Below are 27094 nucleotides of genomic sequence, written 5' to 3' on the forward strand. Positions count from 1 at the left end.
TTTAGATTATACCAAGTACATTCATTGCCTTTTATTTTGCTCAAGAATCAAACAATTTTAGTAACCAAAATATATTTTCAGCAAGATATTTCATGAATTATGTAAACAAACAATGAAACAGCACCAATGACCTCTGTAAAAATCTCAGCATACATTTTTTTATGCAGGCTGTTTTACTAATGAATGGCATTCAATTTGTTATAAACACACGTGATTGCAGAAAATTATTCAAACTGTTAATCAAAAACCAAGTGGGATTTTCCAGATATTTCAGGCATTCAAATTAATACAATCTATATTCTGAGTGTCAACTTTAGTTGTACAGGTTAAGATGCAAACCCTTCACACAGTGTTGAAGATGTGAAACGATCTGTGCTTGAACTGGCATTGTACCGCCTCAGTTTTAGGCTGCCTGCATCAGAAATGTCTTCAGTCCCTGAGATCACCTACATCAAGATGGTTCATCAGCTAAGTCATGTTGGTCAAAATACCTGGATGAAAAAAGAATTTATGCATAAAAATATTAATTATAGCACTACTTGTGGTAGCAAAAGACGACAAACAACTGAAAAGTCCATCAATAAGCAGACTGGTTAACTAAATTATAGTTTATCTACAAATGGAAGACTATGAAGAATGAACAAAAATTTACATTGCTACAATGTGATTTCTAGATTTACTAAGTGAAAAGAGGGTATAGAACAATTATTTAGCATGCTACCATCTGTGTGTAGGGATGCAAACATATTTGTAGAATTTAGTACCATCTGAGGTTTAGGCATTTATTGGGGGTCAGGGAAAGCACTGAATAACTTTAAAGAAATTGTCACATAATCTTAAATTAGAATTGAAATATTAATTTAAACTCAAAATTTATTTCTTTCTAAAAAAACATGCTCCTGGCCGGTGCCGCGGCTCACTAGGCTAATCCTCCGCCTTGCGGCGCCGGCACACCGGGTTCTAGTCCCGTTCCGGGCGCCGGATTCTGTCCCGGTTGCCCCTCTTCCAGGCCAGCTCTCTGCTGTGGCCCGGGAGGGCAGTGGAGGATGGCCCAAGTACTTAGGCCCTGCACCCCATGGGAGACCAGGATAAGTATCTGGCTCCTGCCATCAGATCAGCACGGTGCGCCCGCTGCAGTGCGCCAGCCGCGGCGGGCATTGGAGGGTGAACCAACGGCAAAGGAAGACCTTTCTCTCTGTCTCTTTCTCTCGCTGTCCACTCTGCCTGTCCAAAAAAAAAAAAAAAAAAAAAAAAAAAAAAGCTCCCTAGCCCTGTGGACTGAACAGGCCTAAGAGCGATGACTTCTAGCTTCCCTCGTGTTCAAACTGTGGTGTCTAAATACCATTTCCAACTTTTAATAAGGAACCAGCATGCCAGGGGAGAAAGACTGATTCCATTTCTGAAGCCAGAAATGTCCAAGATAAATTTGAATCATGTTGGCATACCAGAAAGTAATAAAGGTTTAAGAGACCACGAAGAGTTGTGTCAAAAGGATATAGGGACAGACTTAAAGTGGTCCCACTGGTCAAGGAAGGAACAATTTGCACATTAAAAAGAATAACGACACCAATGGATTGAAATACACCAATGTTACAATTATTAAATTAGATAATTAAAAAATAGAAACAACCTTATTGGTTGTCTTAGGAAATTGCTAAGTCACCTGTTTTTATTCCAAAATTAGTAATAAAGGGAAATAATCTAGCATGTACCATGATTTTTTAATTTTTATTACTTTTTAAAATTAATTTCAGAGGCAGAGAGAGTAAGAGAGCGCTCCACTCCACTGGCTCATTCTCCAAATGCTTACAATGCTTGGAATTGGGCTGGGTTAAATCTGGGAACTGAAATCTCAATCCAGATCTCCTATGTGAATGCCAGAAACTTAACTGAGGCATCACCACTGCCTCCCAGGTTCTGTGTTGTCAGGAAGCCAGAGTCAGGAACCAGAGCCAGGTATCGAACCTGGGTAGAAGTACCTGAGATACAGGTGACTTAATTGGTGGCTACATGCATACCCTTTAACCAGTGTCTTAACTGCTAGGGCAAATGCCTCCCCCAGGTTGGTTGGTTGTTTTTTTACAAATTATATCAGGGCAACCAAACTATTAATGGTAAGTTATTATTATTTTTTTGGACAGGCAGAGTTAAGACAGTGAGAGAGACAGAGAAAACGGTCTTCTTTTTCCGTTGGTTCACCCCCCAAATGGCCGCTATGGCTGGTGTGCTGCACTGATCTGCAGCCAGGAGCCAGGAGCTTTCTCTTGGTCTCCCATGCGGGTGCAGGGCCCAAGCACTTGGGCCATCCCCCACTGCCTTCCTGGGCCACAGCAGAGAGCTGGACTAGAAGAGGAGCAACCAGGACAGAACCGGCACCCCAAATGGGACTAGAACCCAGAGTGCCGGTGCTGCAGGCGGAGGATTAGCCTAGTGAGCTGCAGCGCTGGCCGGGAAGTTATTTTTTTAATAGAAAAAAATTCTAACAATATAATCAGGCTTCTAGACTATGTACTGGCTTACAGAAAATACGGGGTTAGATGAACATATTAAATACTACCATTAAGATACAGTCATTCCAGAATATGGGAAATTTTATGTCAAGTGGCCCAATTTATTAAACAAATAAATGGCAGAGAGAGAGAGAGAGTGAGTGAGAGCGAGAGAGAGAGAGAGCACATGCAACCATTCCAAGGGGCTGTTGGGGAGACTTGAGAAATATACAAATACAATGAATGGATCTTATTTGTTTTCTGACTTCAACAATTCAAATGTAAAGTGACATTTTTGGGACAACTACAGTATCTGAAACATAGACTGGTAGGTGTTACTGGGGTATTTAAAAAATTTATAAGCTTTGCTACCAGTATTACAATCACGTGTTTGAAAAGTTTTGATCAGAAGAAATAATATGTCTGTGATTTAGTTAAAAAACATTAACAAAAAAAATGGGGAGAAATGAAACATACTAGTGAACAGTTAATACTTGTTGAGGCTGGGTGATGGATGGTTCTGGGGCTTATTCTATGTTTGTGTTTGTTTGAACATCTCCAGAAGAAGCTTAAAAAAGATGCTTATCATTGGTAAAATTATTAAAGTGGTTAAATGTGTATTTGGTCCCAGTCAAGTGGGATTCCATTCACTTGAGTATATTACTTCTACAAAGGAGTTACTGTCTTGAAGCTACCAAAACAAACAAATCAAGATTTGTAATAAGAGCAAATACTTGTCTGGAAGCCACGACCACAAAATGAATAAAGAGCTACTCTTTTTTTTCAAATTTGTCATAATCTTTTTATTTATAATTTATATTTTCAAACTTTTTGTTGTCTTGAACTTTTTTCATTTTTATCTAACTTTCTGAGGAAAAATATGATCAATACACTTGAGTATTTCCTCTTTCATAACTGTATCACGTTGTACAATCTCAATGGATAAGCAATCAGAAACCATGTTTAAGTCTCTGGTTTTATTAATAACTGGTTTACTGAACTATCAATTACTTAACATTCCTGAACCTGCAAAAGGGAAAAAAAATCTTGATATGTTGTAAGGATCAGAGTGCCTAGGGCACAAATAGATTAAAGCAGGTATTAGTTTAAATGGTGATGAGTATAGTTTAGCTTAGCTTTGGAGTAAAGCTGCTTGGGTTTGGGCCCTAGCATTATCATCTACTAGCTTTGCAACGGTAGGAAGTCATTTAACCTCTTTCTGCCATGGTTTTCTCATCAGTAAACTGATAAAATAACTATCTTACGAGGATTAAATGAATTCCTACTACATAGCACTAAGAGAAATGCTTGGCAGAAAGAATTATCATTAGCAGCAAAATTACTGTAGATCAGGAAACCAGATACTGAATATGTATATTAAAAAAGAATCTTGTTTAGGAGAGGGAGGAATGGGCACAGGATTACTCACTTTCCTGATGTTTAAAACCTATTATAAAGTTTTAAAATGGTACTGACAGGGACAGGCAGTTAGCCTAGAAATTAAGACATTGGCATCCCAGATTGGAGTACTGGGTTAAATTCCCAGCTTCCTGCTAAGTAGGAACCTGGCAGGCAGTACTGACAGCTTTCTTTAGTAAGTGGGTCCCTGCCAATAGGACCTGGATTGAGTTTCTGGTTCCCCCGCTTTGTTTCCAGCCACAAGCATTTGAAGGCATTTGAGGAGTGAACCAGAGGATGGGTGCTGCTCTCGCTCAAATACATAACTTAGAAAAAAGAATCGAAAGCTACTGGCATTGCAATAGATTCACTGATAAGTGGAACAAAGATACATCCAGGAAGATACCTAAAAGAAATATATATGTTTTATTTAGAGTATGAAAAAGTTTTTAAATAAGTCCCAGGGAGAATTCTTACGTAAGAAATAGAATCAAACATGTACTAAATAAAAATATACCCCAACTGAAAATGAACAAATGATTTAAGCAATTAAAAAATACAAATCAAAAAATTAAACATGTTCTATACTCAGTGATAAATAAACAACCAGAAAGGACTAAGAGTCAAAGGGAGCACATAAACAAGTCTAGTATCTGCTAACACCAACCGATAGAATAAATAAAGGGGAGAGTGATCCAACATGGGAAGTGAGATACTCAGCAGACTCATAGAATGGCGGATGTCCTAAATAGCACTCTGGCCTCAGAATCAGCCCTAAAGGCATTCGGATCTGGCTGAAAAGCCCATGAGAGTATTTCAGGCATGGAAAGCCAAGACACTCTGGCAAAAAGATCTCTGTGAGTGAGATCCCAGTGGAAAGAACAGGTCTTCAAAGAGGGAGGTGCCTTTCTCTGAAGGGAGGAGAGAACCTCCACTTTGACTATGACCGTATCTAAACAAGATAAGAGTCGGAGAACTCAAGGGGCTTCCATAGCCTTGGAAACTCATAACTGGTGCATAGGGAGATTACTGATGCCATAAACAGGAGTGTCAATTGGTAAAGTCAACAACAGGAGTCACTGTGCACTTACTCCTCATGTAGGATCTCGGTCCTTAACGTGCTGTACACTGAGGCTTAATGCTATAACGAGTACTCAAACAGTATATTTCACTTTGTGTTTCTATGGGGGTGCAAACGACTGAAATCTTTACTTAATGTACACTAAACTGATCTTCTGTAAAAAAAAAAAAAAAAAAAAAGAAAAAAAAAGAAAGAAATTTTCAATTCCCAACTTGACTCTCACTGGGATTAAACATGACAATAGGTCTGATCTGATTTCATCATCATTTAAAAAAAATCATCTATTATTTTTCACTTTATGTTTCTGTGTGGGAGCAAACTGTTGAAATCCTTACTTAAGGTATACTAAGCTGATCTTCTGTATATTAAGATAATCGAAAATGAATCTTGATGTGAATGGAAGGGGAGAGGGAGTGGGAAAGGGGAGGGTTGTTGGTGGGAGGGACGGTATCGGGGGGGAAGCCATTGTAACCCATGAGTCGTACTTTGGAAATTTATATTCATTAAATAAAAGATAAAAAAAAAAAAAAAAAAAATAAACAACCAAACAAGAAATCCAGGATTACTTAAGTATACCTGCTAACCAAGCAGATTAATAAATTCAAAGCAGGAACTCTCTCATCATCTTTGTTGTCCTAAAAAAAATTTCAAAAAAGAGAAAAAGAAAAAATTAAGTATAGACTATTCTTTCCGATATTTTGAAATAAACTTTAAGATGTAAAATATGAAAATTTTATAAGCTGATAATAACTATAACATGAAAATGGAACTGTCAAAGAAATAAACTGTAGAATTAATGACTACTTGAGAAACGGTTGAGATACCTTTTTTTTTGTTTTTAAAGATTTATTTATTTTATTTGAGAGGCAGAGTTACAGACATGGAGCTGGGCTGATCCGAAGCCAGGAGCTAGGAGCTTCCTCCTGGCCACCAACATGGGTTCCGGGCCCAAGTGCTTGGGCCATCATCCACCTCTTTGCCAGGCCACAAGCAGAGAGCTGGATTGGAAGTAGAGCGCCTGGGACTCAAACTGGCGCCGGCATGGGATGCTGGTGCTGCAGGTGGAGGCCTACCCTACTAAACCACAGTGCCAGCCCTAAGATCACCTTTTACAAAGATTTTGAACAGATAAACAACTAAGAATTGGAGGTTCTGAAGACAGTAATACAAGAGAGATTTTTTCCCTTGGCCTCAATTATAGGAGCAATAAAAAAAAGGCATGTCCTGACTGGGCAGTAATGAAAAACATAAATGTATTTTAAGGATGGGCCTATATTATGGCCTAGCATGTTAAACTGTTGCTTGTGACCCCAGCATTCCATTACCAGAATAGCAGTTTGAGTTCTGGCTGTTCTACTCCTGATCTAGTGGATGATGGTCAAGGTGCCTCCCATGTGGGAGACCCAGATGGAGTTCTTGGATCCTGGCTTTGGCCTGGCCCAGACTTGTGCGGCCACTTGAGGAGTGAATCAGCAGATGGAAGATCTTTTTTTTTTTTTTTTTTTTTTAAGATTTATTTATTTACTTGAAAGTCGGAGTTACACAGAGAGAGAAGGAGAGGCAGAGAGACACAGAGGTCTTCCATCTGCTGGTTCACTCTCCAATTGGCTGCAATGGCCAGAGCTGTGCTGATCCGAAGCCAGGACCAGATGCTTCTCCAGGTCTCCCATGTGAGTGCAGGGGCCCAAGGTCTTGGGCTATCTTGTACTGCTTTCCCAGGCCATAGCAGAGAGCTGGATTGGAAGTGGACCAGCTAGGATATGACACAGCGCCCATATGAGATGCTGGCGCTGCAGGCGGCAACTTTACCCACTACGCTACAGCACTGGCCCCTAAAAAAATATTTTAAGGAATTTATAACTGAGAAGGAATAAAATCTTGGCTTCTAGTTAAAGACATACTAAAAAATATTCCAGATCAAATTTCTGAATTATGATAGAGGAAACTTTGAACTGTACATTATAGAAAGCTCACTTTAAAATATTTGTTAAAATGACAGGCCTGTGCTTGCTTTGGCAGCACATATACTAAAATTGGAACAATACAGAGAAGCTTAGCATGACCCCTGCATAAGGATGACACACAAATTCATGAAGCATTCCATATTTAAAAAAATAAACAAATAAATAAAAATTTTAAATGCCAGGTATGAGACACATGGAAGGTAGTCTTTTTTGTTTTCAAAATTCATTTTATTTATTTGAAAGGCAGAATTTCAGAGACAGGGAGAGAAAGAGAGAGAGAGAGAGACCTTCTATCCACTGGTTCACTCCCCAAATGGCCACAATGGCCAGGACTGGGCCAGACTGAAGCTAGGAGCCAGGACCTAAACTCTTACTCCTATGTAGGTACACAGATCCAAGCAGTTGGCCATCCTCTGCTGCTTTCCCAGGTACATTAGCAGGGTGCTGGATCAGAAGTGGAGCAGGGCTGGTGCTGTGGCATAGCAGGTAAAGCTGCTGCCTGTGGTGCTGGCATCCCATATGGGAGCTAGTTTGAGTCCTGGTTGCTCCACTTCCGATTCAGCTCTCTGCTATGGCCTGGGAAAGCAGTACAAGATGGCCCACATGGCTTGGGTTCCTGCACCTCTGTGGGAGACCCAGAAGAAGCTCCTGGTTCCTGGTGTCCAGATACAGCCCTGGATGCGGCAGCCATTTTGTGAGTGAACCAGGGGATGCAAGATCTTTCTGTCTCTCCTTTCTCTCTCTCTGTAACTGTACCTTTCAAATAAATAAATAAATCTTTTTAAAAGTTTTTCAAGGAAAACTAACAATTCTGTCCCGGTTGCTCCTCTTCCAGGCCAGCTCTCTGCTGTGGCCTGGGAGTGCAGTGGAGGATGGCCCAGGTCCTTGGGCCCTGCACCCGCATGGGAGACCAGGAGGAAGCATCTGGCTCCTGGCTTTGGATCGGTGCAGCACGCTGGCTGCAAAGCACTAGCCGTAGCAGCCACTTGGGAGGTGAACCAACGGAAAAAGGAAGACCTTTCTCTCTTGTTTCTCTCTCTCACTGTCTAACTCTGCCTGTCAAAAAAAAAATTTTTTTTGTATGGAACAAAGCTGAATAAAACCCATTATCTGTTAACAGCACAGAAGATGAAATAGCCACATTAAATTTAGTAAGTGGAAAAATGTATTAACAGCCCTAAAAATGATTCAAAGTATGTCAGAAAAACAGAGGACAGGAGTAGTGTTTAGCCTTGAGGTGAAGACACCCACATCCCATTATGAGTGATTCCTGTCTTTGGTTCCTGACTCCAGCTTCAGCCAATATAGACCCTGGGAGGTGGTGCTGATGGCTCAAGTAATTGGGTTTAGGTAGGAGACCTCAAATGACTCCCCAGCTCTTCTCTTCAGTGCAGCCCAGCCCTGCCCAGCTCTGGCTGTTGCAGAATTTGGAGAGTGAATCAATAGATCTGTGTATGCATGCTATTATTTTTTAAAAGAGAAAATAGAGCGATTCTTAATTGTCTGGATCAGGGAACACATCATAGCAAGTGGTGGAATATAAGCCAGGTTATGAAAAATAAGTGGTACTTAGATGCAGACTGGAAGAGAATAGAAAGTCATTTTTGTGAGGGAGGAAGGTTTAGCAACAAAGCTTGGGATATATTTAGTGAATGGCCAGCACATTTTGCTTCAAGTACATGCCAAACAGTAGTTGGTTTGGGTCACACTGTGGAAATTCAATGAAAATATTCTGGAGTGTTCAACAGAGACCAAGTATGTGTTTTTGGGAACAAGGAAAGAGTGATAAAGAGAAAGATCAAAACTGGGCTTAATCTGGCATCAGATTAATTAATATAGTAACAGTGCAGGCATTTTTAGCCAGGCATACTGCCACTTAAGCCAAAAGCAAACACTTTCCACAGTCCCTTATGGCTATATGACTAAATTCCAGCCAATGAACTACACAGTTAGATGTGCTTACAGAACCTCTGGGAAGGCTATTTAAAGGGGGATTGGCCTTCTTCCCTTTATTCTTTCCAGAAAAGCTGCCTGTAATGAAAACTAATGGCTGGGGCCAGTGCTGTGGCGTAGCGGGTTAACATCCTGGCCTGAAGTGCTGGCATCCCATATGGGCGCTGGTTCTAGTCCCAGCTGCTCCTCTTCCAATCCAGCTCTCTGCTATGGCCTGGGAAAGCAGTAGAAGATGGCCCAAGTCCTTGGGCCCCTGCACCCACGTGGGAGACCTGGAAGAAGCTCCTGGCTTCGGATCAGCGCAGCTCCAGCTGGAGCAGCCATCTGGGGAGTGAACCATCGGACGGAAGACTTCGCTCTCTCTCTGCCTCTCCTCTCTCTGTGTAACTCTGACTTTCAAATAAATAAATAAATCTTTAAAAAAAAATAATGGCCAAAACTCCAGCAGGCATCTGGAATCCTGAGATGAACCTGAGGAAGCCACATGTGGCAGAACCCAAAGGCCTGGGTTACTGCTATATTACATCTTGTCTGCCTACTTCCTTTATCTGAGGACAACAATGCCATTTTATTTAAGTTGCTAGTATTTTCCACTTTCTTGTTATGTGGCCAATTCTAATTGCAACTAACAAAATATGCCAAAGGTCTCCCTTCTATTGGAATTTTTCACCACTATAAAAACTGCTGGATGCTTTCAATTTGGAAAAGTGAGGTGAAACTTACCACTAAGAGCCTCACTTCAGAGCACCTTCTTGCAAGCTGCCGAATCAATGAGTGAGCCTCAGGTAATAAAGGTTTTTCAAGACAAGCCAATAAAGCATAAAGCCATCTTCCCTAAATAGGATTAAAAAAAAAACTATTAAATCACAAGTTTAAATATTCTAAGCTGTGCCTGGTTATCTTCCATGAATAAATTCATACAACTCATTACTGTGTTACATTTAGACCCTCAGATACACTCTTTCACAAATATCTTTAGCTGTGAAACACTGCTGGTTTCTAAAAACTAAATCTTTCAAAGATGATAAAATTTATTAAAATTAGAAAGAACAAACAGGTAATTCATTTAAAAATATTCATCAAATTAACCCAACTTTTAAGGCCAAAAAAAAATGAGTTGTGAATATAAAGCAATAAAGTAAACACAGTGTAGCATAGTTCTAACAGTGTAGAAATAGAGCCAGACTGCCCTGACTTGAGTCTGAATTCTGCCAATTACAAGCTGTATTATGTTAATTGAGTATTGTGGATAATAACAGTTAATAAATTGTTGAGGGCCCAATGAATTATTATATGTAAGGTTCTTAGAATAATGTCTAGCATGTAGTACTTGCTGTTGTTGTTACTTCTGATCCTTTTGTGGACTGATTTCAAGGTCATTTTAGAAAATGCATTCTAAACTTTAACCAGTGCCACTGGAAGTGGGGTTTGCAGACTTGTTGCCAGCCTGTGAGCACACTGTTACTGCTCAGCACTGAGATAAGTAGTTTGTACCAGGATATAAATTAACTCTTTGGTTGACATTTGTCCTCTTCCCCCTCCCTGCCAAAGGAAGACTTTGTCAACGAAGGAAGCAGTATGTTGATTTACACCCTGGTGTAGGTTCCTTATTGCACCACAAACAAGCATAGTTCAGATTACACGTATACTGTCATGTATCACTTAAGGACAGGGCCACATTCTGAGAAATACATTATCAGGCTATCATGTCATTATGCATACACATAGCAAGTACTTACACAAACTAAGACCAGGCTATATAATCTTAGAGGACCACTACTGTAGATGAAGCCCTCCTTGCCCAAAAACATCATGGTGTGGCACAAGGCTAGTAACACATTTGAGTATACACACACACACACACAAATACCATACAGTCACACCTCATGTATCCTATGAAAATAAAACTGAATTATGAAAATAAAAAGATAACACTACCAATTCTGGAGTAAAGTCTCTTTCTCCAAACCAATTACTCAGATATTCCAAGACACTAGTTACTGTTGCCTAAAAAGAAGGGGGGGGGGGGATAGTGGCACAGAACAGTTATAATATTAGTAATAAATACTGACAAATTCAATAGGAGTTTCACTAAATTTAGTTAGAAAGCAACATTTAAGATTGTCTCATTCTTTAGATTTCCAAAGAAAACTGACTCATTAATAAGAGTCACCTCTGGGAATAGGCTTTCTTTTTTCCAAAAAAACCAAAGAAACCTTTTATTTAAGGAATACAAACTTCAGAATTTCTTAAGTACAAATTTAGGAATACAGTAATTCTTCCCATCATACCTGCCCTCCCTCCTACCCACACTCCCACCCCTCTTCTTCTTCCCTCTCCCATTCCCAGTCCCATTCTCCACTAAGATGCATACCCTCCAATGGCCGCCACGGCCAGCGCGCTGCAGCTGGCGCACCGTGCTGATCCGAAGCCAGGAGCCAGGTGCTTCTCCTGGTCTCCCATGGGGTGCAGGGCCCAAGCACTTGGGCCATCCTCCACTGCACTCCCGGGCCACAACAGAGAGCTGGCCTGGAAGAGGGGCAACCGGGACAGAATCCGGCGCCCCGACCGGGACTAGAACCCGGTGTGCCAGTGCCACAAGGCGGAGGATTAGCCTACTGAGCTACAGCACCGGCCCTAAGATGCATTTTCAATCAACTTTATACACAGAAGATCAACTCTATACTAAGTAAAGAGTTCAACAATTTGCACACACACACACAAAACTGTTTCTCAACACTTGAGACAAGGGCTGTTCAAGGTCATTATATCTCGAAGTTAATTTTACCTTTTTTTTTTTTTTTGAGAAAATTAAGTTTAAAGAAGCATTCAAGAATGATACATCTTTTGGGAGCAATTAGACATAACTATAACTTATGAGACATAAGACCTCCACTTAATAAAAGAAAATAAGTCCTTGAGAACAAATTTTATCATTAGTTAAGGAAGCACCTAAGAAAACAAGCAAAGGAGTTGGACACTTAGGCAGATGTAAAACTTATGAGACTTAAAAATATCATTCACTTAATACACTAAAACAAAATAAATCTTTGAGAACAAGTTTCACTGTTAACTATGATAACACAACTCTTTGGAGGACAGAGGTCTTGCATGGGAAGTTAGTGCACAATGACTCCTGTTGTTAATTTAACAATTAACACTCTTATGTATGATGTCAGTGACCACCTGAGGCTCTTGACAAGTGCTGTCTAAGGTATGTAAGCCTTCTGAATTCACAAACTCCGTCAGAACTGTATGGACTTATTTTCTTTTACTGTATAAATCAAGGTCTTATAAGTTATAGGTATGTCTAATTGCTCACAAAAGATGTATCGTTCTTGGTGCTTCTTTAAAGTTAATTAAGTCAGAATTTGTTAAAATTTAGACAAGGCCATAAGCAAAGTGGAAGTTCTCTCCTCCCTGCAGAAAAAAGTACATCCTTCTTTGATGACCACCACTTCTACTGGAGTTTCACCCACAGAAGTCCTTCATGTAGGACATTTTTTGCCATAGTGTCTTGGCTTTCCATGCCTGAAATGATCTCCATGGGCTTTTCAGGTAGACCAGAATGCTTTAAGGGCTGATTCTGAGGTCAGAGTGCTACTTAAAGCAATTGTCATTCTATCAGTCTGCTTTATGAACTGATGCCCATGTTGGAGCATTGACTCCTTTTTAATTCTATTATTACAGAAATGTAATCCAGACACTTACTCCTATTTATATGAATGCTTTAACACTTAAAATGCTATTTTTACCATCCAGCTTAAGGGGATTTGGGGTGGGAATAGGCTTCTAAGACAAATATTCCTATACTTTCAAATATCAATGAATGCCTTGATTAAAATACTAGGATTTAGTTTGTAACTACTAATATAATTTAAAACTATTTGAAAAACTTGACAAACTCTTCAAAAAAAGAGTCTTTACCTTTAGTCCATTTCTCAATTCAAAACAAAGTACAAATCTGAAGAAACAAATCTAGAAAGACCTGTTTTACAGCTATACAGGTAGAATTTATCAAACTCTTGAAAAAACATCCTGTGGCTTATTCAAATATGGCTTACCAAAAAACCTACACTGATAGAATTTACAATGACAGCTGCAGTATCTTCATACAAATGATCAAGTACGTGAAACTGGCAGCCTACTGTATGATTTTCAACAGAGTATAAGCCTCAAAAAAAAAAAAAAAAAAGACATTTTCCAAAGGTACACAACGCTCTGTAAACAGTTAAACAATTTATTTGCTTTTTAAGTAGCTACAAACGCCATTCCTAAATGACTGAATAAACTTATTTCTCCTCTTCTGATGCAAGAAATTCTGTATTTCAATCTTAAAGAAATGTGGAGGACATCTAGATACAAACAGTAATCTAACCTTACTATTTAAGTCAAGTCCCAGAATCTAAGATTTAGAACTGAAAGGTACACAATACTTTAGCACTGTGACTAACAGCATGGGCTTTGGAGTTAGATCTACCAGGACACTGAATCCCAGTGCTGCCATTTATTTGTTCAAAAACCACTTGCGGGCCGGCGCCGTGGCTCAATAGGCTAATCCTCCACCTTGCGGCGCCGGCACACCGGGTTCTAGTCCCGGTCGGGGCGCCGGATTCTGTCCCGGTTGCCCCTCTTCCAGGCCAGCTCTCTGCTATGGCCAGGGAGTGCAGTGGAGGATGGCCCAGGTGCTTGGGCCCTGCACCCCATGGGAGACCAGGAAAAGCACCTGGATCCTGGCTCCTGCCATCGGATCAGCGCGGTGCGCCGGCTGCAGCAGCGGCCATTGGAGGGTGAAACAATGGCAAAGGAAGACCTTTCTCTCTCTGTCTCTCTCTCTCACTGTCCACTCTGCCTGTCAAAAATAAAAAAAATTAAAAAAAAAAATTAAAAAAAAAAAAAAAAAAACCACTTGCAATCACTTAAGCTCAAATTTTATTTCTCACTTATAAAAAAAAGATATTACGAACTCCTGACAAAGGGTTGTAGTGAGAATTAAACAAGAACTATTGTAGAGCTTAGGACAAGGTCTTACACATTTTAAATGTTCAGTAAATGTATTCAAATACTTTCTCACATTGCAAACAACAGAATGCAAAAAGTGCACATATCCATAGCATTAGATAGATTTTACCTGATTCATTCTGCTAACAATACTGAGCAAGGGAGGAAAACCAATCTGAAAGAGAAGATGAGACTGAAATTTACTAAATGGCACTGTAGGGAGGGCTTCATTTTTAAAAAACACTTATTTATTTTTTATTTTTTTTTTTATTTTTGACAGGCAGAGTGGACAGTGAGAGAGAGAGACAGAGAGAGAAAGGTCTTCCTTTGCCGTTGGTTCACCCTCCAATGGCCGCCGCTGCAGCCGGCGCACCGCGCTGATCCGATGGCAGGAGCCAGGATCCAGGTGCTTTTCCTGGTCTCCCATGGGGTGCAGGGCCCAAGCACCTGGGCCATCCTCCACTGCACTCCCTGGCCATAGCAGAGAGCTGGCCTGGAAGAGGGGCAACCGGGACAGAATCCGGCGCCCCGACCGGGACTAGAACCCGGTGTGCCGGCGCCGCAAGGTGGAGGATTAGCCTATTGAGCCACGGCGCCGGCTAAAAAAACTTATTTTTTTTAAGACTATTTACAACAGTTGTTTGGAAACAAAGAACAGATAAGAGAAAATTCCTTCCCTGCTCACTGTAAAGAGACACCCCAGGGACTATCACACTGATGATACCACAGAAATAATGTCTTCAAATTTGAATACATAAATTGTAAAGTATGGTTTTTTTTTTAAAGATTTAGTTATTTATTTGAACGAGTTACACACACACACACACACACACACACACAGACCTTCCATTTTCTGGTTCACTCCCCTACTGGCTGCACAGTTGGAGCTGTGCCAATCTGAAGCCAGGAGCTAGGAGCTTCTTCCAGGTCTCCCACATGGGTGCAGGGGCCCAAGGATTTGGATTTGGGCCATCTTCTCCTGCTTTCCCAGGCCATAGCAGAGAGCTGCATCAGAAGTGGAGCAGACAGGTCTTGAACCAGCACCCACGGTGCTTCAGGTGCTTCAGGCCAGGACATTAACCAGCTGCACCACAGCACCGGCGCCAGGTATGGTTTTAATAACTAAAATGTTGAACTATAAAGTTTAAAACAAGATACTATTTGAAAAAATTAACTTATTAAATACTGTGGGACCAGTATCGTGGTACATTGCTAAGCTACCAGTTACATGCCTGCATTCCACATTAGAATGCCAGTTTGAGTCCTGGCTGCTGCACTTCCCATCCAGTTCTTGCTAATGCACCTGGGAAGGCAGAAGATGTTGGCCTGGGGAATTGGGCCCCTACCACCCTCATGGGAGACCTGGATGAAGCTTCTGGCTCCTGGCTTCAGCCTGGCCTGGCGCTGGTCATTGCAGCCATCTGGGGAGTGATCCAGCAGAATGGAAGCTCTTTCTCCTCTCTCTCTCTCTCCCTCTCTCTAACTCTTTCAAAATAAATAAATAAATAATTTTTTTACTTTAAGATTTATTTATTTGAAAGGCAGAGTTACAGAGAGGCAGAGACAGAGAGAGAGAGAAGTCTTCCATCCGCTGGTTCACTCCCCAGATGGCTGCAACGGCCGGAGCTGTGTCAATCCGAAGCCAGGAGCCAGGAGCTTCTTCCCGGTCTCCCACATGGGTGCAGGGGCCCAAGAAATTGAACCATCATCTGCTTTCCCAGGCAATAGAAGAGAGCTGGATTGAAAGTAGAGCAGCCGGACTCAAACCAGTGCTTGTATGGCATGCTGGCACTGTAGGTGGCAGCTTTAGCAGCTATGCCAGAGCACTGGCCCCATAAATAAATACATAATCTTAAGAAAAATATTATCCAAAGGGCCAGTATTGTGGCACAGCAGGTTAAGCCACTGCCTACAATGCCAGCCTCCCTTGTGAGTCCTGGCTGCTCTACTTCTGATCCAGCTACCTGCTCATGTGCCTGGGAAAGCAGTAGAAGATGGGCCCAAGTACTTGGGCCCCCGCCACCTACATGGGAGATGTGGATGAAGTTCCAGGATCCAGGCTTCAACCTGGCCCTTGTGGCCATTTGGGGGGATGAATCAGCAGCTGGAAGCTCTCTAACTCTGCCTTTCAAGTAAATCAATAAATCTTAAAAAAAAAAAATTATCCAAAGAATAACTTTCTCGTGTAAGAAAGCATCAAATTAACTTTGCTGAAGGACTGAGACTATATAGATTCCTCTATTAAGTGTAAGAATGCCTATTTTTCCAGCCTATATATGGTATATTGATTTTTGCCAATATATTATCTGAAAAGTAGCTCATTATAGTTCTATTTCTGTTTTTTATTTTTTAAGATTTATTTTATTTATTTGAAAGACAGAGTTACAGAGAGCGGTAGAGACAGAGAGAGAGGCCTTCCACCCGCTGGTTCACTCCCCAGATGGCTCCAATGGCTGGAGCTGCGCCATTCCAAAGCCAGAAGTCAGGAGCTTCTTCTTTTTTTTTTTTTTTTTTTGACAGGCAGATTGGACAGTGAGAGAGACAGAGAGAAAGGTCTTCCTTTGCTGTTGGTTCACACTCCAATGGCCGCTGTGGGTGGCGCGCTGTGGCCGGCGCACCGCGCTGATCCGATGGCAGGAGCCAGGTACTTATCCTGGTCTCCCATGGGGTGCAGGGCCCAAGCACATGGGCCATCCTCCACTGCACTCCCGGGCCATAGCAGAGAGCTAGCCTGGAAGAGGGGCAACCAGGACAGAATCTGGCGCCCCGACCGGGACTAGAACCCGGTGTGCCGGCGCCACAAGGCGGAGGATTAGCCTATTGAGCCACGGCGCCGTCCCCAGGAGCTTCTTCCGGGTCTCCCATGTGGGTGCAGGGGCCCAAGGACTTGCGTCATTTTCTCCTACTTTCCCAGGCCACAGCAGAGAGCTGGATTGGAAGAAGAGCAGCTGGGACTAGAACTGACACCCTTATGGCAGGGCTTTATCCCCCTGCGCCACAGCGCCAGCCAAGTTATATTTCTATTAAAATGGAAGCTGGGCATCCAGTCATACAGAAACAAATTGTATTTCCTTTCTGTGGGATGTATGATCTTTTGCTTCTTGTTTTTGTTTGATATGTCTGTATGTGAGGTGACTCTTGGCCTTTTAAATGATTTTTGGAGCTGTTTATATTTTAAAAAATTTATGTATTTGAAAGGCAGAGTGAAAGAGAGAGGGTGAAAAACAGAGTCACATCTTCCATCCATTGGTTCACTCCTCAAATGTCCACAATGGCTGGGTTGGTCCAGGTAGAAGCCAGGAGCCTGGAACTCCATCTCGGTCGTCCACGTGGGTGGCAAAGACCTAAGTACTTGGGTTATCCTTTTCTTTCTTCCCTGGCACTCCAATAGGGAAGTGGATCCAAAGAGGAGCATTAGGGGCTGGAATTGGCACTCTGATATGGGATGCCAGCTTCCCCAGCAGCAGCAACCAGATGTACTACAACAGTGGCTCCCTGCAGTGGGTTTTATAGAAACATCTACTGGGGCCAGTGCCATGGCGCAGTAGGTTAATCTTCTGCCTGCGGCACCAGCATCCCATATGGGCACTGGTTCTAGTCCTGGCTGCTCCTCTTCCAGTCCAGCTCTCTGCTGTGGCCTGGGAAAGCAGTGGAAGATGGCCCAAGTCCTTGGGCCCCTGCACTCATATGGGAGACTGGGAAGAAGCACCTGGCTCCTGGCTTTGGATTGGCGCAGCTCCAGCCATTGCGGCCATTTGGGGAGTGAACCAACGAACGGAAGACCTCTCTCTCTCTCTGCCTCTATCTGTAACTCTGTCTTTCAAATTAATAACCAATGGATGGAAGACCTTTCTCTCTGTTTTTCCCTCTCACTGTCTATAACTCTACTTCTCAAATAAATAAATAAATAAATAAAATCTTAAACAAAAAAAAGAAACATCTACCTACTTGAGATCAGGTGAATCCTGAAGGACAAGGAGTGGGCCACGTAATTTACGACTGAAGCCATGTCAAACTTAAATGGATTCTTTTAAAAAAAAAATTATTTGAAAGGCAGAATTACAGAGAGAGGAGAGACAGAGAGATAGTCTATCTATTGGTTCACTCCCCAGAAAGCTGCAACAGCCAGGAGCCAGGAGCTGCCTATTTATTTATTTATTTATTTATTTTAAGCTTTATTTATTTAGGGGCTGGTGCTGAGGTGCAGTGGGTTAAAGCCCTGACCTGAAGCACTGACATCCCATATGGGCGCTGGTTCTAGTCCCAGCTGCTCCTCTTCCAATCCAGCTCTCTGCTATGGCCTGGGAAAGCAGCAGAAGATGGCCCAAGTTCTTGGGCCCCTGCACCCACGTGGGAGACCCAGAAGAAGCTCCTGGCTCCTGGCTTCAGATCAGCCCAGCTCCGGCTGTTGTGGCCATCTGGGGAGTGAACCAGCGGATGGAAGACCTCTCTCTCTCTCTGTCTCTGCCTCTATCTGTAACTCTGTCTTTCAAATTAATAAAATAAATATTTAAAAAATTATTTATTTGAAAGGCATGATTACAGAGAGAGAGGAAGAGACACACACAGAGAGTTATCTTCCATCTGCTGGTTCACTCCCCAAAAGATGACAATAGCCAGAGCTGGGCCTGGCCAAACCCAGGAGCCAGAAGCTTCTTTTGGGTCTCCCACTTGGGTACAGGGGCCTAGCACTAGGGCCATGTTCTGGTGATTTTCCCAGGTCATTAGCAGGGAGCTGGATCGGAAGTGAGCAAACATGAACCAGGATGCTGCGTTGCAGGTGGTAGCTTTATTTGCTATACCACAACACTGGCCCCCTAATAAATACTTTCTTAACATTTCCTCTCCAGAATAGGTAACTTACTGAAGATTTTAAAGCCATCTCTCTGATTATGTAATGTTTTCTTAAGTACTCTTAACTCAGTGTTTGACCTGTGCCTAATCATTTCCACAAATTAATTCCTATCTAACTCAAAATTCTTCTACCACTGAGACATGAGATATGAAGTCGACATACAATATGCCACAGTGAATTGTTTCAGGAACTAGTCTGCCACTCTGTAGATTATACTCAATAAAATAAATGAAAGATTGGCAATATTTCATGTAAACAGCTAGTCAGTAAATATTTTAGGCTTTGCAGGCTACATATTATTTCTCACATTTTGTATGTTACTTTTTTTACAATGCTTTAAAAACACAAAAATCGTTCTTAGTTCATGGGGTATAGACAAACAGGCTACAGACTTGATTTGGCCCAGGTTGTATTTACACTAAGTAAGGCACCAAAATTAAAATGCTATGCTTTGTTTATCTGCATTATTACCTACTTGCACATAATCAATTCCAGGGCTTTCATTTGTAGGTGGTCCAACAGCCCCTTCAGCACATAACCTTTCACCCAGACAAAATTTTTTCCAGCCTTCTTCATCTTCAGACTTTGGCTAAGAGGAAAAAAAAAGGAATTAATTTTCCTGTACTTATTCTTTATAGTGAACGTTAAAAAAAGAATCGCCCTATTCTTACCAGCTCAACACAAATATATGGGGTCAGTTATGGGCAGAAATGTGTGCCCCAAAATTCATATATTGAGGCCCTAACTTCTTTTTTTTTTTTTTTTTTGACAGGCAGAGTGGACAGTGAGAGAGAGAGACAGAGAGAAAGGTCTTCCTTTGCCGTTGGTTCACCCTCCAATGGCCGCTGCGGCCGGCACGCTGTGGCCGGCGCACCATGCTGATCCGATGGCAGGAGCCAGGAGTCAGGTGCTTTTCCTGGTCTCCCATGGGGTGCAGGGCCCAAGCACTTGGGCCATCCTCCACTGCACTCCCTGGCCACAGCAGAGAGCTGGCCTGGAAGAGGGGCAACCGGGACAGAATCCGGCGCCCCGACCGGGACTAGAACCCGGTGTGCCGGCGCCGCTAGGTGGAGGATTAGCCTAGTGAGCCGCGGCGCTGGCCCATGAGGCCCTAACTTCTAATATCTCAGAAGGTGACTATATTTGAAGTTAGGAAGAAGTGATTAAAGTTATGTAATTAGGGTAGTCTCTGATCTAATCCCAGGGTGTCTTATAACTTTTCTTTAAAATTTTTTCTTTAAATTTTTAAAAATTTACTCCTGTAAGAGCAAGCCAGAGTGGGTAGGGAATATTCCATCATTGGTTCACTCTCCAAAAGCCTGCAAAAGCTGGGAGCCAGGAACACAATCTGGGTCTCCAGTGTGGGTAGCAGGGACCCAAATACTGGAGCATCACTTGCAGCCTCCCAGAGTGCATAGTAGCAGGAAGGTACGATTGGAAGCAGAGGTAGGATTTGAACCAGGGATGGAGGCATTCCAAATGGTGACTTAAACTGCTGTGCCAAAAACCCAGCCCTCAGTGGTTTCTTTTTATGAGGAAATTTGGATACACAAAGAAACCTGGGATTTACATGCACAGAGAAAATGCACGTGAAGACAAAACAAAGAGAAAGAGGGCATCTGTCAGGGAGAGAAGCCTTAGAAAAAACTGACTATTGACATTTACATTTTGTTCTTGAATTTTTAGCCTTCAAGATCGTGAAAATCAGTACATTTCTGTTTAAGCCATCTAGTTTCTTATGACAGTCATAGAAATTACAGTGCTTGGGTGGATACAATCTATGTGGGATATGTTTACCTTACATCACATTTTAATGCACACTGGGGTATGTTCAAAAGAGGATAATAAAGATAGAAATCACTGTGGAGTGGGGCAAGCACTGGCACTGTGGCGTAGCATCTAAAGTTCCCATTTGCAGTGCTGGCATCCCATATGGGCACCAGTTCAAGTCCCAGCTGCTCCACTTCTGATCTAGCTCTCTGCTATGGCCCAAGTGCTCGGACACCTGCACCCAGGGGGGAGACCCAGAAGAAACTCCTGGATCCTGGTTTCGGATCAGCGCAGCTCCGACAACTGCGGCCAATTAGGGGGTCAACCGGCGGATAGAAGACCTCTGGCTTTCCTTCTCTCTGTGTAACTCTGACTTTCAAGTAAATAAATAAATCTTAAAAAAAAAAAAAAAAAAAAAAAAAAGAGCCGGCGCCGCGGCTTACTAGGCTAATCCTCCGCCTTGCGGCGCCAGCACACCGGGTTCTAGTCCTGGTCGGGGTGCCGGATTCTGTCTTGGTTGCCCCTCTTCCAGGCCAGCTCTCTGCTATGGCCAGGGAGTACAGTGGAGGATGGCCCAAGTGCTTGGGCCCTGCACCCCATGGGAGACCAGGAAAAGCACCTGGCTCCTGCCATCGGATCAGCACGGTGCGCCGGCCGCAGCGCGCTGGCCGCGGCGGCCATTGGAGGGTGAACCAACGGCAAAGGAAGACCTTTCTCTCTGTCTCTCTCTCACTGTCCACTCTGCCTGTCAAAAAAAAAAAAAAAAAAAAAAAAAAAAAAAAAAAAAAAGAAATCAATCAATCAGTGTGGGGCAGTTGCTGCAGTACAGCAAATGTAACTACTATTTGCAATACCCGCCTCTCATATTGGAGTGCCCCTTCATGTCTGAGCTACTTTGCTTCCGATCCAGCTTCTTGCTAGTAGGCCTGGGAAGGCAGTGGACGATGGTCCAAGTACCTGGGCCTCTGCCACCCATATAGGGAGACCTGGAGGGAGTTTGTGGCTCCTGGTTTTGGCCTGGCCCAGCCCTGGCCGCTGTGGCCACGTGAGGAGTCAACCAGCAGATGGAAGATCTCTTTCCTTGTTCTCAACCTCCCACTGAGCCTGTCACTCTGCCTTTCAAATGAAAAAGCTTTTTAAAAATACACAGTAATACTTGATAGATGACTGGATAAATCAATAAATAAATGTTTACATATATTTACATAGTTGCCATCAGCAATGTACTTCTAAAATTTTCATTTTTTAAACACGTTTACTTTATAATACTCTACTGTAGTGATGGACTGTTCTGATTCAACAGCTGATTGAATCAATCATGTGATGTCATGTGGGTGGCAGGTGCTCAAGTACTTAAGCCATCACTTGCTGCCTTCTCAGGAGCATTTAGCAGGACGTTGGATTGGAAATGGAGCAGCTGGGACTTGAAGTAGTACTCTGATACAGGATCCTGGTGCTCTCCCAATTTCTTTTTATTCAGGACTCCTGAAGAACTTAAAATTATCTCTAAGCTGATAAAACACAGGAAAGACAACTTTCTTATATGGCTGATTGGTTTCATTACTATGTCACTTTATTGTGAAATAGATATGATACCCTACAAATATATGGGTTTACTGTATGACACCATTAATTCATCAGGAAAATCCAACAAGTCTTTAAAAAGTATTGTTAAAATTTGTTTGTAGGGGCGCTGTGGCATAGCGGGTTAAGCTGCCACCTGCAGTGCTGGCATCCCATATAGGCACCAGTTCGAGACCTGGCTGCTCCACTTCCAATCCAGCTCTCTGCTATGGCCTGGGAGAACAGCAGAAGATGGCCTAAGTCCTTGGACCCCTGCACCCATGTGGGAAACCCAGAAGAAGCTCCTGGCTCCTGGCTTCAGATTGGCGCAGCTTCAGGCACTGCAGCCAATTGGGGAGTGAACCATCAGAAGAAAGACATCCCTCTCTGTCTCTCCTTCTCTCTCTGTGTAACTCTGATTTTCAAATAAATAAATAAATATTTAAAAAATTATTTGTTTTTATTATTTATTTGAAAGGAAGACAGACATACATGCACAGACAAAAACAAAGAAAAAGAGAGAAAGACAGAAAGAGAGTTCTTATCAGTTGTTTCATTCCCCAAATGTCCCCAACAGTCAAAGATAGGCCAGGCTGAAGCCCGAAGCAAGGAACTCAATCCAGGTCTCCCATGTGGTTAGCAAGGAGCCTTCCACTTGAGCCATCAACCCCTGCCTCACAGGGTGTGCATTAGCAGGAAGCTGGAACTGGGAGCACAGCCATGACTCAAACCCAGGCGCTCTGATACAGGAGACAGGCATACCATTAGTCCCAATACCCATCCTCCAATTAGCCTTTATTCAATCTTTTTGTAAATCATGGAACGTACTTATTTTATAAAAAGTAAACATCCCAAAGAAACCATAAGGACTTGCAGAGGCCAACCAGTTACCCATCCCAATCCCTCAAGACACTGTGCATTAAAATTATCATGAAAGTTAACACCTTAACATGACTGACTACTCGCATAACAGAACTAATACCATTAATGGTATATGGAAGAGATTGAAAATAATATGGACCAGGAAAACAGATCTTTAAAGACTGGAGGTAAATACAGACTATTTCAAGCAGTTTACAAATTAAGTTGAGATTACATACCATGGTCACATTACTATCCAACTGTTGTGACTTCCAGTGACTTCTATGTTTGTTTACACTCTAAAGGAAGAAAAGTTAAGACAGTGATCTTCTGAGAACAGTAACCTGAAGAGCAATCAATTTCTGCATAAGATTCTAATCTTCCTAAAATTTGGAAAACAGGTTTCAAACTGTATGCTACATAGTGATTATAAATTGGTAATGGATTCACAAATATTCTGCATATTTCAGAATCATAAATCTTATTTTTCCAACTACAGTCAGAGAAATCAATCTGATGAAATGTGATACTTACCCGTCGAACAGTTGAAAACTGTGATACTTGTTGCTGTTGCCACTGAAGTGTTGGGGAATAACCCTCAGGGGCAGGCTGGCATCCTGAAAGCTAGAGATCAGTTCACAGGCGTTAGGTTCAATGTTAGTGTTATAACTAGAATCCATGCCTTTGTAAGGTACATGTAAAACTAAGATGAAGAATAACTAAGATCTAAGACAAAAAGTACATTTTGCAGTTACACAAAAGTAGGCCTTTCACTGCACTATTTATGTCTTGGTTTAAAATGTAAGAAAAAAGATCACTATATTTTATTTAATAAGAGAAATCTGGAATGGTTTATAGTTGGGAGTTTCTAGGAAATTAAATGACATGATCTCTGGAGATATAATCTAGGCCTACATTTCTATAATAATAAAACTGAAACAAAAATATTCAGAATAAAGAGTTTTGGTATGGACAAAATGAACTCAAATAATTTGAAGACATGACTTTAAAAGAAGTCTACTTTTGTTTACCAAAAGAGTATATAGTCCATAATTGATCACATAGGACTGTTCTGAAATAAAACTCATTAGGGTCACTTTTTTAAAGTAAGATACATACTACATGTTCCACAAACTAAAAAACTTATGAAAAGGAATTATATGAACCCATTAGTGTCTGATGAGGAGTGGGTAGGCCTCACAGCTAAGATGCCTGTGTCTTACACTGGTGTGCCAGGGATTCACTCCCTGCTCTGGCTCCAAACTCAAGCTTCCTGCTAATGCAGACCTTGGGAGACAGTGGGGATAGCTCAAATAATTGGATTCTGGCCTCCAAGGTGGGAGACCAGCATTGTACTCCCAACTTCATTTCAGCCCAATCCTGGGCACTTGGAGAGTGAACCAGTAGATGGAAGTACTCCCTCCCTCTCTAACAATAGTAATAACAAATTAATATTTAAAATGTTCATAATTTTAAATATCAGATAAAGAAATTGCTTAGAATGTAGAAAGAAAAGGATATACCAGTATAAAAATTTAAAATGCCATTCTTTATTTGGTCTTCGGTTAAATATAATTTAGATATATCTAAATTAGATAGACTTTCCATGACTATTCCAACTAAAGTAATTCTCCCTTCTCTCCTCCCCAAGGTTTATTTATTTACTTGAAAATCAGAGTGACAGAAAAAGAGGGATAAACAGAGACAGAGAAGATAGAGAGATCCTCCATCTGCTGGTTCACTCCCCAAATGGCCCCAACAGCCAGGGCTCGGCTGGCCAAAGCCCAGAGACAGGAGCTTCTTCCAAGGCTCCCACATGGGAGACAGGGGACCCAGCGCCTGGGCCATCCTTTACTGTTCTCCCAGGTGCACCATCAGTGGGGCAACTGGGACCCAAACTGGTGCCCATATAGGATGCCAGCACTGCAGACAGTAGCCTAACCCTTTGCTCCACAGCACTGGCTCCTGGTTTATTTCTCAAAAGATGGCAACAGCTGGGGCTGGGTCAAAGTTAGGAACTCCATGCAGGTCTCCCATGTGGGTGGCAGGAACTCAAATACTTGGGCCATGATCTGCTGCTTCCCAAGTGTATTATTGGGAAGCTGGATCAAAAGCAGAGTAACCAGCACTATTATATGGGTGTCCCAAGCCGTAGCTCAACCTGCTGCACCACAATGCCCACCTGGGCTCTCTCTTTTATTATCATAGATGTTTATTTTCTTCACTGCAATATTCACAATACATAATTTTAATTTTTGTTTGTTTACTCCAACTTCTTCAGAAGAATGTAAGCTCTATCAGGGTAGGCATCTTTTATCCCTTCCTGTATTGTATTCCCAGAGCCTGGCACAACCTAGTCACAACAAAAACAACTAACTTTACTTTTCCTACTTGCTGAATAAATAAATAAAAGTGTCCATAAGTAGAAATGCACATAACTAGAAAAGCCTAAGAGATCAGCTTTCTATTCTTAGAAAAACAAAAACCAGCCAAATTCAGAACATGCAAACTACACTAAATAAACACCAGAGAAGTAATTATGAAAACGTAACTGGAAAAAGGTTCCTTAAAAATAAAAGTGCAAGTAGCCTATTTAAAGGCTCCTTAGGTATTGGGTCACGTCCCTAAAGTAAGATGAGCAAGTCTTCATATAAACTCCAGGTCACGAAAAGGTTCTTGCGAGGCGGCAGAGGCAAAGCGTGCAAGCCAATGCTTAACTCCAGAGGAAGCAGTCAGCTATCACGTACACCACAGTCGACACTCTCGGATATTATAAGAATGTGTGTGTCAGGGAAATCCCCATAAGATTATAAAACTCACAGAAACATTCACACTCTGCTTCCTTTTCAACTTCTTTGGGTCAATCTGAGCTACCACAACATCTGGACATTGAGCTGCTTCGATCCTACAAATAAGCAATAAATGCAAGAAATTTAATTACTATCGCGCTTTGTTCGCGTGCAGTAAAACAAGCGATCCACTTCCACAGTTCATTAGGAAATTAAAAATCCAGAATTCCAACTGGGGTACTAAACACGGGATGTCTGACATTATCTGGATTGAAAGCAAAGAAATCCAAGAACACACATCTCGGTATCCGTTATCAAGTTAAAAGGAAACTCGCCACTTGGGATGTAACCCAGAGATGCGGAGCATAAACTGGGACAACAGGGACGGGACTTTTTGGCACCACGGGCCCTGCCCAGCGGCAGGGGGAACGATGAGCCCACCCGTACGGGGCCAAAGCACTCACTGGACCCGCCTCAGGTACTCCTGCGGCGTCCTTGGGGGTACCGAGGGATCGAAACCCTCCGTCAAGTCGCAAGGCTCCACCGGCAACAGCCGGGGCATCAACTCTTCCACCGCCGACTCGGAAGAAGGTACCCACGCCATAGCTTTCAATCCAGCCGGTCCCTCCCTGCGCATGCGCCTAGTCTAGGTCATGGCGCAGGCGCACAAGTAGGTGTATTTTGGCGCGCTGCAGAGCCTGCGGCAGTTTAGAAAGCGTAAGTGCGCATGAGCAGAGGCACTACTTGCCTGGAGGTTAAGGCTTCAGTGGGAAAGTGAGCCGCAGGTTTGGTTCCTGGAAGTTGTCCTAAAGCGGTTTTCGGGTTTTCACATCGTGTTTTCTCGTTTAAGGCTGGAGTAAAGACTGAGGGTTATTAACTTCTATTCATCCCTATTAGTGTACGATCCTTAAACGCTTTAGGATCAAATCACGTATTTGCATAATTATCATTTTTGGAGCTCTAAATTCTTAAACCCCAGGAAAATCGTTTTATAAATTTCCTCATTTAATTCTCACAACAACCCTGTGAAGAAGCTAGTATTATTTCGGTTTCGAGGGGGAAGAAATCGACATAAAAAGTAGTTAAGTTCTACAACTGTGATTTTCTTCCAAGCAATTACAATCCTGATACCAAATGAATGAAAAATCTCTTTGCTTAAATACAAATAATCAAAGGATAAAACTAGCACCAGCATTCAGAAATTACCATTATTAATATTAGGTCAATCCTGTGAGGTGGTTGCTATTATTATTTTTATTTTATAGGTGTGCAAACAAGACAGAAATGAATTAAGTAACTTGTTCTGAGTCACAAAGTGCAAGAAACAATGGAAGTATTATATCTGATCTTTTGTAAACAGACTCTGAGGG

The 27094-nt window shown here is 42.1% G+C and overlaps 1 protein-coding gene and 1 non-coding gene across 4 annotated transcripts; one reads left to right on the forward strand and one right to left on the reverse strand.

Moving 5' to 3' along the window:
- Positions 1-26402, reverse strand: GEMIN2 (gem nuclear organelle associated protein 2). 3 transcript variants are annotated; one of them, XM_070053731.2, is made up of 10 exons: positions 26189-26401; positions 25756-25840; positions 23470-23559; positions 23175-23234; positions 19217-19330; positions 14017-14061; positions 10824-10892; positions 9609-9719; positions 5545-5603; positions 1-491 (listed from the first exon to the last, which is right to left on the reverse strand). In XM_070053731.2, the coding sequence occupies exons 1-10, from the start codon at positions 26359-26361 to the stop codon at positions 452-454; spliced, it is 846 nt and encodes a 281-aa protein (XP_069909832.1). In that variant the 5' UTR covers positions 26362-26401; the 3' UTR covers positions 1-451. The 3 variants fall into 3 exon arrangements, with proteins under 3 accessions (XP_069909832.1, XP_002718197.1, XP_017203760.1); XM_002718151.6 differs by lacking the exon at positions 14017-14061 and having other exon boundaries at positions 26189-26402; XM_017348271.4 differs by lacking the exons at positions 10824-10892; positions 14017-14061 and having other exon boundaries at positions 26189-26402.
- Positions 6972-7078, forward strand: LOC127483873 (U6 spliceosomal RNA). The gene has a single exon (XR_007910667.1). It is a non-coding gene; the product is annotated as a U6 spliceosomal RNA (small nuclear RNA).
- Positions 26403-27094: the final 692 nt, after the last annotated feature.

The sequence above is a fragment of the Oryctolagus cuniculus genome, chromosome 12 (assembly GCF_051225735.1).
Source record: "Oryctolagus cuniculus isolate XC-2025 breed Fujian yellow rabbit chromosome 12, ASM5122573v1, whole genome shotgun sequence".
Lineage (NCBI taxonomy): Eukaryota > Metazoa > Chordata > Mammalia > Lagomorpha > Leporidae > Oryctolagus > Oryctolagus cuniculus.

What these genes read in the sequence shown, in the direction of transcription:
- GEMIN2 (XM_070053731.2), bottom strand. Translation starts at nt 26,361, where the DNA reads ATGCGCAGGGAGGGACCGGCTGGATTGAAAGCTATGGCGTGGGTACCT. An exon ending in GAGTACCTGAGGCGGGTCCA is followed by an intron (nt 25,841 to 26,188) that starts GTGAGTGCTTTG and finishes GCTTATTTGTAG; the next exon opens with GATCGAAGCAGCTCAATGTC. An exon ending in AGCAGAGTGTGAATGTTTCT is followed by an intron (nt 23,560 to 25,755) that starts GTGAGTTTTATA and finishes ACTGATCTCTAG; the next exon opens with CTTTCAGGATGCCAGCCTGC.